Consider the following 10,797-nt stretch of genomic DNA (forward strand, 5'->3'; position numbering starts at 1 on the left):
GCCCCGCAGACAAATCACCGGGTGACAAATCGCTCTCAGATGCAAATACCTCGCCGGTGATTCAGCGCCGCGGCCCGGGACGTGGGGAGGGCTCTCGTAAGGCCCCCTCCCCCTTCCCAGACACCCCCTCGCCCCCCGCGCTAGGTCTGAAGACGCTCCAAGAGCTCAGGGGTGTTAGGGAAGGGGACAGAGTGGACGGAAATTTTCAAGTCGCGGCCCCTTTAAATGATAATAAATAATAAAAGGGAAGGGGAACAGGGACGCGGTATGCCCCGCCCCTATCTAGGGACGGTCGGTAATGTGCTCTCCGCGGGCCAGAGTGTATAGGACACCGAGTGGGCAGGCAGGGCTGGAAGCGACCCAGGGGAAGAGGGAGGGAGAAAGTTGGGGCTCCGCCTGGATGGGGTTAGGGCACAGGAGCCCGGTCCGGGACCTCTACCTATTGTAACGACCGCCGAGGATATACCTACCGGGCTCGGAGTTTCGCCTCTGTCCCTTGGACCTAAGCTACTAGCGCTAAAGACTTCACCCCCAGGAATGGTGCCTCGGTTTCCAAGTCTGTAAAGTGGGGATTAGAGACTTGATAAACAAAGGATCTGCGGTGACAGGAAAAGAAAGCAGTGCTGGGTCGGTGGGAGGGGACCAGGGCTCTGCGATATGGGCGCTGCATGGTGGAGGGGGGTCTGGGAGAGGGAGAGGCTGCCAGCCGTGGGCACGGCACTGGCAAAGCCGTGGGATGGCGTCCAGGATTCCTGGGAGGGCTCATCGCTAAGTCCTGATGACCCCTACCCTCCCCACACCCCACCCCCTACAGCCCCCTCCTCTTGGAAACCTGACTGCCCACACCTTCTAGAAGGAGAGACAAGGTTATCTTGTGGGTAATCATAATTCAATAATAATTTCCATCTTCTGAGCAGCGCTCAGTCTCGCGGACACGTGCCCAACGCATGAAGTTCACATTTTTGTGTAATGCAGACGTCTGTCCACATTTCAGACAGCAGGGGAAACTGAGGCCAGAGTAGGTTGGGGTAAGGTGGGGCTTGGGGGTGTGAGCCCCTGAGGCCTCCCCTGGGAGCTAATCTCAGGGGCCCAGGCTCCAGCCCAGATAAGAGCAAAGTGAGAGCATGGAGGGCAGGCAGGGGCCACCCAGAGGGCCCCTATGGGGAGGGACTGGAGTCCCTGATCTTGAGTTGGGGTGGGGGGGGGTTGTGTGTGCAGCCCCTCCAGTACAACAGACAGCATTGCCATCTTCTGGGCGTCCTACCCCTACTCAACATCACCCACCCCCATTGAGGCTCTGTCTCTCTGGGGGATTCCCAAACCCAGAGGACAGTGCAAGGGAGCCACCCCTATCCGTGATGGGTGGTCAGAGGTAGAGTTCTGCCTGCTCCTTTCTGGAACCCAGCCTTCCAGCCCCCCGGGCCATTATAGCCTAACAGGTGACAGGGAGGCCTCCACCTTGAAGCTATTAAACAGCCACCCCCCAGCTGCCCACCTCACCACCCCTGCCACCAGAGGGGCAAAACTGCCCTCCCCCAGGAGAGAGGAAAGTTTGGAGACCCAGGTGAGCTGGGGGAGGGAAGCTATCCTTTAAGGACCAGGCCCCAGGTCAGTTCCAAAGTGCAGGAAAGCACCCCCTCCACCTAAGAGCCAAACAGGATTCAAGCCCTGCCTTACCCCACTCAGGAGGATGAGCCTCACTGTGCCTGTTCCCCCTCTCTAAAATGGGTCAATTTACATTCACTCCTCCTTCAGTGGTTTTGAGGATCTCATTCTCCTCTGGTCAAAGGGAAGGAGGCAGGGAGGGGAGTCTCCTGGGGGGCAGGAGGGGTACCGCCTAGCCCCCCACATTTTCCAGAGGAAAGCAGTTGTCTTTAAATAGCCGGGGGCAACTTCCCAGAGGAGCCTGGCCCAGCAGGATGAGGGGCTGCAAGAGTCCCAGCTGCCTCTAGTGAAGGGGGTCCTATTTTTAGCCCAGGGAACTAGCTGGGAATTGACCCCAGTTTTGCTGGTTCCTCCAGGGATAGGCAGCAGGTATGGGCTGCACCTGGGTCCTGGCTGTGTGATTTTAGGTTAGCCTGGACCCCTCTCTGGTCTCTGTTTTCCAAGCTGGAAAATGAGTACAGGGACCCCAGCCCTGTAAGGTTTCCTGGCCAAACCAACTTGTGGGCCACCTGTGAAAACCAGCCTGATTCTCACTGAGCCCCTCGAGACACTCATCCTGCCCTCCATTCAGGGTTGAGGGGCACCTTTTTAAAAGTTCACCAAGGGACTTCCCTGATGGTCCAGCAGTTAAGACTGTACTCCCAATGCAGGGGGCCCAGGTTTGATCCCTGGTCAGGGAACTGGGGGTCTTCCCAGGTGGTGCTAGTGGTAAAGAACCCACCTGAAAATGCAAGACTCCAGAGACGCGTGTTCAAGATCCATGGGTCAGGAAGATCCCCCAAAGGAGGGCATGGCAACCCACTCCAGTATTCTTGCCTGGAGAATCCCATGGACAGAGGAGCCTGGAGGACTACAGTCCATGGAGTCTCAAAGAGTCGGACACTACTGAAGTGACTTAGCATGCACGGGTGCAGGAAACTAGATTCTACATGCTGCAACGGAGTTCCTATGCCACAATTAAAGATACCGCATGTTTCAACTATGACCTGGTGCATCCAAATAAATTAAAAATAAATTATTTAAATAAATAAATAAAAGTTTACCCAGATTCCAAACTGCCCACCTTTCCACATATATTCCTCCTCAAACATATTCTGCCTCAGGCCCTTTGCCCTGGCTGTTACCCTGGCCATTCCCTTGCCTGGCCCACCCTTCCCCAGCTTTGCCTTCTCATTCAAACTGGAACCTTGGGTCATACTTTTATCTTCTTCCAGGCTGTTCTATTCAAAACAGCTGTATTTATTTAACCTAGTCAGCCTTGAGCATGGCTGGCTGCATGTCCAGTGCTAAGGCTGGGCCTGACATATGAAGTTGTCTGAATGAATGAATTCACAGGTTCCCTCTGTCTTCCCTAATCCCGTGGTATTTCTGATGTCTGTCTGCACAGAGGTGAAGGGCATATTGAACTATTCACCATTTCAATCTCAAAATGTCTCAGCTCCCCAAACCCCCAGAACCCAAACGTTCTCTTGTCACCCACACTTGGCCTCCAGGTTCCCTTGTCTCTGCGAGCCAGGGTCTGTGAAAATGTAATTTTAACTTAGAATAAGATGAAAAAATCGAGTATAATTATAAGGAATGTATAGTCACGAATCCACCCTAGAATAATTTGTCTTTATACCAAGGCAGCAGCAAAATATGATTAGTAGTATTTTTTCATAGAAGGGGCCCAGGAGACCCAGGACATTCATAATGAGGCTCTACGTGACTTATTTTGCAGCGGGCACACATTGAGCCCGGGGTCCACGTTGGGGTACTGGGGAGAGACTCCCTGCAAATGCTGGAGTTCCTTTGTGGGGTGGACTCGACCCTCCGCGGAGTGCGCGCGCCCCCTGCCGGGTACCTACGGGATGCAGCCAGAGGCGGGACCTCGAGTCCGAGGCCGCCAGGGGGCGCCGTTTCATTTGTAAATGAGTTTCCCAGGTCGGATGAGGAAACAGGCCAGCCGAACCTTTCCTGTGGCTCCTTTGAAATGCCCCCGGGTAGATTTGATGATAAAACACAGGGCTTGCAATTACATTTGAATTTCCAATAAACAAGGAATTTGCTGTTATTGTTGTTCAGTGGCTAAGTTGTATCTGACTCTTTGCGACCCCGTGGACAGCAGCATGCCAGGCTCCCTGTTCTTCATTATCTCCCGGAGTTTGCTCAAACTCACGTCCATTTGAGTCCGTTATGCTATCTAACCATCTCATCATTCTCTAACCCTAAGCCTCCTTTCCTTTTGCCCTCTATCTTTCCAAGCATCAGGGTCTTTTGCAGGCAATCGGTTCTTCGTATCAGGTGGCCAAAGTATTGGAGCTTCAGCTTCAACATCAGTCCTTCCAATGATTATTCAGGGTTGATTTCCTTTCAGTTCAGTTCAGTCACTCAGTCATGTCCGACTCTTTGCGACTCCATGGACTGCATCATGTCCATCACCAACTCCCAGAGCATACTCAAATTCATGTCCATCGAGTCGGTGATGCCATCCAACCATCTCATTCTTTGTCATCCCCTTCTCCTCCCACCACTGAACTGAACTGAACTGACTCTCCTCCCACCTTCAATCTTTCCCAGCATCAGGGTCTTTTCAAATGAGTCAGTTCTTCGCATCAGGTGGCCAAAGTATTGGAGTTTCAGCTTCAGCATCAGTCCTTCCAGTGAATATTCAGGACTGATTTCCTTGAGGATGGACTGATTTGATCTCCTTGCTGTCCAAGGGACTCTCAAGAGTCTTCAACAACACCACAGTTGAAAAGCATCAATTCTTCAGGGCTCAGCTTTGCTTATGGTCCAACTCTCACATCTATACATCAGATCAGATCAGATCAGATCAGTCGCTCAGTCGTGTCCGACTTTTTGCGACCCCATGAATCGCAGCACGCCAGGCCTCCCTGTCCATCACCAACTCCCGGAGTTCACTCAGACTCACGTCCATTGAGTCAGTGATGCCATCCAGCCATCTCATCCTCTGTCATCCCCTTCTCATCTTGCCCCCAATCCCTCCCAGCATCAGATGCTTTTCCAATGAGTCAACTCTTCACATGAGGGGGCCAAAGTACTGGAGTTTCAGCTTTAGCATCATTCCTTCCAAAAAAATCCCAGGGCCGATCTCCTTCAGAATGGACTGGTTGGATCTCCTTGCAGTTCAAGGGACTCTCAAGAGTCTTCTCCAACACCACAGTTCAAAAGCATCAATTCTTCGGCGCTCAGCCTTCTTCACAGTCCAACTCTCACATCCATACATGACCACAGGAAAAACCATAGCCTTGACTAGACGGACCTTTGTTGGCAAAGTAATGTCTCTGCTTTTATATGCTATCTAGGTTGGTCATAACTTTTCTTCCAAGGAGTAAGTGTCTTTTAATTTCATGGCTGCAGTCACCATGTGCAGTGATTTTGGAGCCCAGAAAAATAAAGTCTGACACTGTTTCCACTGTTTCCCCAACTATTTCCCATGAAGTAATGGGACTGGATGCCATGATCTTCGTTTTCTGAATGTTGAGCTTTAAGCCAGCTTTTTCACTCTCCACTTTCACTTTCATCAAGAGGCTTTTGAGTTCCTCTTCACTTTCTGCCATAAGCGTGGTGTCATCTGCATATCTGAGGTTATTGATATTTCTCCTGGCAATCTTGATTCCAGCTTGTGTTTCTTCCAGTCCAGCGTTTCTCATGATGTACTCTGCATATAAGTTAAATAAACAGGGTGACAATATACAGCCTTGACGTACTCCTTTTCCTATTTGGAACCAGTCTGTTGTTCCACATGACTATTGGAAAAACCATAGCTTTGACTAGATGGACCTTTGTTGGCAAGGTAATGTCTTTGCTTTTTAATATGCTGTCTAGGTTGGTCATAGCTTTTCTTCCAAGGAGCAAGTGTCTTTTAATTTCATGGCTGCAATCACCATCTGCAGTGATTTTGGAGTCCAAAAATAAAAAGTTTCTCACTATTTCCATTGTTTCCCCATCTATTTGCCATGAAGTGATGGGACTGGATGCCATGATCTTAATTTTCTGAATGTTGAGTTTTAAACCAACTTTTTCACTCTCCTCTACTGACTAATTTGATCTTCTTGCAGTCCAAGGGATTCTCAAGAGTCTTCTCTAGCATAACAATTCAAAAGCAAAACAATGAATAATTTATGTATATATCCCAATTTTGCACAGGACATAATGATACTAAAAATTTTGTCACTGTTTATTTATCTGAAATTGAAATTAACCCCTCTCCTGACCCACCCTAACCTCTGGGGTTTATTCTCATGCTGTGGTTTTGGGTTCCATCCATACCCTACCCAAATCAGCTGCACTGGCCTTTGCCTGGTGTTGCTGCTAAGTCACTTCAGTCATGTCCGACTCTGTGCGACCCCATGGACTGCAGCCTACCAGGCTCCCCCGTCCCTGGGATTCTCCATCAAGAACACAGGAGTGGGTTGCCATTTCCTTCTCCAATGCATGAAAGTGAAAAGTGAAAGTGAAGTCGCTCAGTCGTGTCCGACTCTTAGCGACCCCATGGACTGCAGCCTACCAGGCTCCTTCGTCCATGGGATTTTCCAGGCAAGAATACTGGAGTGGGGTGCCATTGCCTTCTCCATTGCCTGGTTTTGGCACCCCACAAAGGTTAGAGTAATCATAATAATGAAATAATGAATTGAAAAAAATCAAAAAAAAAGAAAAAAATCTCCTCATACCTTAGACCACACCCTTCCCTGTTGAGAAGCCTCCTATGGCTCCCACCCACTCAGGACAGACCCAGCACATCTCCTTGCTTATAAGGTCTCAGCCACCTCTCTGTTCTCACTTCTCTCATCTCCTATCCTCCTAGGAAGCCCTACCTGCCTCCCACCTATTTCTAAGATCCACCAGGCATACCCTGCCTCACTGCCTTTGCACTGGCTGTGGCCTCCATCAGATATGCTCTTTCCCCACGTCTGAGCTGAGGTCACATTTCCTGGCTTCACCTCATCTAGGAAGCCTTCCCTGAATCATGATCTGGTTTACAGTTGCTCACAAAGGACACCCATATCTCCTGGGTAACCCTTTGCAGTGCTTTTATTTGCATCTCTCTAGGTAGCTTACCAGAGAAGGCGATGGCACCCCACTCCAGTACTCTTGCCTGGAGATTCCCATGGACGGAGGAGCCTGGTGGGCTGCAGTCCATGGGGTCGCTAAGGGTCGGACACGACTGAGCGACTTCACTTTCACTTTTCACTTTCATGCATTGGAGAAGGAAATGGCAACCCACTCCAGTGTTCTTGCCTGGAGAATCCCAGGGACGGGGGAGCCTGGTGGGCTGCCATCTATGGGGTCGCACAGAGTCGGACACGGCTGAAGCAACTTAGCGGCAGCAGCAGGTAGCTTACCACTTACTGGCCCCATTGCCGACTAGACAGGGCTCTGTAAGGGCAGGGGTCGGAGGGTGCCTCACACACAGCACCTGGCACACAGAAGGGGCTCTGAAAACAGTCCCGGGATGAAGAGACTTGAGGATAAAGCAAGGGTCTGCGGTTTTGGGAAGATGCTGCTTCCTAGATGTCCCCTTTCAAGCTTTTCACATCATTTCTTAAAAACTTTTTTTTCAAGAGTATTGTGGATTCTAATGCAGAGATGGCTCCCTCACGCCCTTCACCAGGCTTCTCCCAACAGTGATATTTTGCAAAACTATGTAGTTCAACACTGGGATCAGGGTATTAGGGTTGTTATGTCCCACCCGGGGATCTGGAGCCCCATTTCATTTGTACCCGTGTGCACCCATTTCCTTCTCTGCAGCTCAGTCACATGTGCAGATTTGCGTCTCCACCACGTCCAGGCACAGAGTAGCTCCGTCACAAAGGTCCTGCATGCTATCTGCTTCCCATCATCTCCTACCCTGGCCACCCTGCATCTGCTCTCCATTCCATATTTTTGTTACCTTGAGGAGGTTACACAGATGGAATCATATCTTATGTAAACTTTGCAGGCTTCCTCCCTACACTCAGGGTCATTCCCAGAGATCTGCTGTGGGTGTGTGTGTATCAAGAGTGTGTTCATAACTTAGAACAGTTGAGCAGTTGTGGATGGACCAGCCCATGGTTTGTTCAACTACTCACCCGTTGAAGGATGTCTAGTTCATTGACAGTTTGGGAGTATCACAAATAAAGCTGCTATGATCATGTGTATGTGGTATGGACTACAGCCCTCCAGGCTCCTCTGTCCATGGGATTCTCCAGGCCAGAATACTGGAGTGGGTTGCCATGCCTTCCTCTAGGGGATCTTCCCAACCCTGGGATTGAACCTGTGACCCTTATGTCTCCTGCATTGGCAGATGGGCTCTTTATCAATAGTGCCACCTGGGAAGCCATGGTTTTGTGTGAACAGAAGTTTCTATTTCTCTGAGATAGATGCCTAAGAGTCCCCTTGAACTGTTTGCTTGTTTTGGCTGCCCTGGGTCTTCATTTCTGCTCACGGGATTCCTCTAGGCGTGGTGAGTGGGGGCTGCTGTCTATTGCAGTGCCTGGGCTTCTTATTGTGGTGGCTTCTCTCGTTGCAGAGCACAGGCTCTAGGGCATGTGGGCTTAGTAGTTGCTGTGCACAGGCTTAGTTGCTCCTTGGCATGTGGAATCTTCCTGGACCAGAGATCGAACCTGTGTCCCCTGCTTCAGCAGGCAGATTCTTGTCCACTGCACCACCAGGGAACTCCTTGTTTTTTTTACTCATTTTTCAGAGATAAATTCTGTATACACACCATCTCTTTTCATCACTCCCACTGTGTGCTGAACCCTGAGAACACACTGGGGACCAATCCAGATACATACCCAGCAAGTACAGCACAAGGATGTCAGAGCTGAGATGGGGCAGCCCTGGGCCCAGGTGAGGGGCCTGACCCAGCCTGCTGGAATCCAGCAGGGCTTCTTGGAGGAGGAGGCCACTGAGCTGAGACCTGATAGATGAGCAAGGGTGAGGGTGACCTGGAGCAACAAGGGACCTGCCTGTGCAAAGGCTACAGATAAGGGTCAGGACAACGTCAATGTCAGAATGGCCTCCCCTTCTCACATAACATCTCTGCACATTTGGGCTCTTTGGAGACCTAGGATGTCCCCTAATAATTTGGGGGACAGAGCCCTCCTCGAGATGGGCAGTTGTCCTTCAGGGAGACTAAGCCTGAGGCCTGCAGGAACTGACCCTAGCCCTCCCCCGTGCCCCACAGACAAATGCAGTTGAACCCACAATTAGATGGCTCTGCCCCCAACACCTTGAATCTGGTTGTGACCCTGACAGCTCCCAACAACTCCCTGCCGCAGCAGTGAGGTTGCCGGCCTTTGGACGCTGTGCAGCTCCTCCTCCAATTGGAAGTCTCTGCCCAGGAGGAAGTCTGACTTTCCCCAGACTGCCCTGCTGGGGGGAAGTCCAGGCAGCCATGGAAGCGCACTGGCTACGAGCCTGAGAGCAAAGCCTTCTCTGGCCTTCCCAGTCCAGCCGCTGGGTTGGCGGCTCCACCCAATACCACCCATGGATCACAAGAACCGCCTGGCTGGGTCCACTCATCCACAGAACTGTGAGCAGTGATACACTGATGCTGGGGACTTCCCTGGTGGTCCAGTGGTTAAGACTCCCCCTTATGATGCAGGGGACATGGGTTTTATCCCTGGTCAGGGAACTAAGATACCCCATGTTTCAGAGCAACTAAGCTGTGTGCTGCAACTAAGACCTGTTGCAGCCAAATAAATTTTTTTTTTAATGACACTAGTTTTGAAAAATACACTGATGTTGCTATATGCCTCTTTATTTGGGGGTGTGTTATGTGTAGCAATAATCCTGCTTCCTTGGGTTGCTGTTCAGTCATTAAGTCATGTCTGACTCCTTGTGACCCCATGGACTGCAGCATGCCAGGCTTCCCTGTCCTTCACTGTCTCCCAGAGTTTGCTCAAATTCATGTCCATTGAGTCACTGATGCTATCTGACCATCTCATCCTCTGCCACCTTTTCCTTGTGCCTTCAATCTTTCCCAGCATCACAGTCTTTTCCAGTGTGTCAGCTCTTCACATCATATGGTCAAAGTATTGGAGTTTCAGCATCAGTCCTTCCAATAAATATTCAGGGTTAATTTCCTTTAGGATTCACTGGTTTGATCTCCTTGCTGTCCAAGGGGATTTCAAATCTTCTCCAGCACTGCAATTCGAAAGCATCAATTCTAAGGTACTCAGCCTTCTATAAAGATTGTTGCAACTCTCACATCCATACATGACTACTGCAAAAACCAGTTTTGACTATACTGACCTTTGTCTGCAAAGTGATGTCTCTACTATTTATTCAATGACACCTATGATTTTCCAGCCAGGACTCTGAACACTCATTCACAAGGTACCAAAAAGAATACCTTATTTCATCCATTTTAAGATGTACATCATGTTCACTTTTTAGTATCTCTGAAAATGGCATTTGTACAGTCTTACAATTGTACAGTCAACCACAGGGCAGCGTGTGAAAAGTCCTATTGATGCTTCCTCCAAAGTTCCAGAAAAGTCAGCATCAAAGCATCTTCAATTCAGGAAACACAGAAATAATAATTATAGCATCAACAGTGGCAAACATACAGCAGATTTGTATCAAATGTTGCAAGAGGGCAAGGCCTTTTCACTATTATGATTTTGGGCAAAAACAGAATAATAGCAGCTGCTATTTAAGCCCTCCTACTTCAGAGGGGCCCGTCTTGATCCCTTCAGAGAGGGCTCAGAGAGACACCGTGTGTTTCCTCAGAACGCACAGCATGCGCAGCCCGGGACTACCGCTGCCTGACTTCGGGGGGCCTGGCGTGGCCCAGGCGTCGCAGCTGGGTTTGGTGGACGGCCGTAGTGTCCGAGGGTCCAGGCCGCCAGGGTCGCGGGAGCGGCCTGGGAGCGCAGGGGCAGACGCGGCGGAAGGCCTGGCGGAAGTGGGAGCCCAGGAAGGCGTAGAGCAGTGGGTTCAGCGCCGAGTTGCAGTAGGACATGCAGTGTGCCCAGATCTTGAGCGCGTAGGCGGTGTAACTGCGCGGATGCCAGGCGCCGGCCGGGCCCAGCGCCTGCAGCAGCAGGAATAGCTGGATGGGGCCCCAGCAGGCAGCGAAGAGCAGGATCACGGCCGCCACCAGCCTCGAGACCTTGGCCCGCACGGCACCCGCCCGCTCCG

The 10,797-nt window shown here is 50.8% G+C and overlaps 1 protein-coding gene across 1 annotated transcript in view; it reads right to left on the reverse strand.

The window, feature by feature from the left end:
- Window positions 1-10,411: 10,411 nt before the first annotated feature.
- The window catches only part of KISS1R (KISS1 receptor), a 2,898-nt gene continuing 2,512 nt past the window's right edge, over window positions 10,412-10,797 (reverse strand). The window contains exon 5 of the mRNA XM_010844647.1: window positions 10,412-10,791. Coding sequence (XP_010842949.1) covers window positions 10,412-10,791 — 380 coding nt within the window. The remainder of the gene's footprint in view (window positions 10,792-10,797) is intronic.

This window comes from Bison bison, unplaced genomic scaffold (genome assembly GCF_000754665.1).
Source record: "Bison bison bison isolate TAMUID 2011002044 unplaced genomic scaffold, Bison_UMD1.0 scf7180017864203, whole genome shotgun sequence".
Lineage (NCBI taxonomy): Eukaryota > Metazoa > Chordata > Mammalia > Artiodactyla > Bovidae > Bison > Bison bison.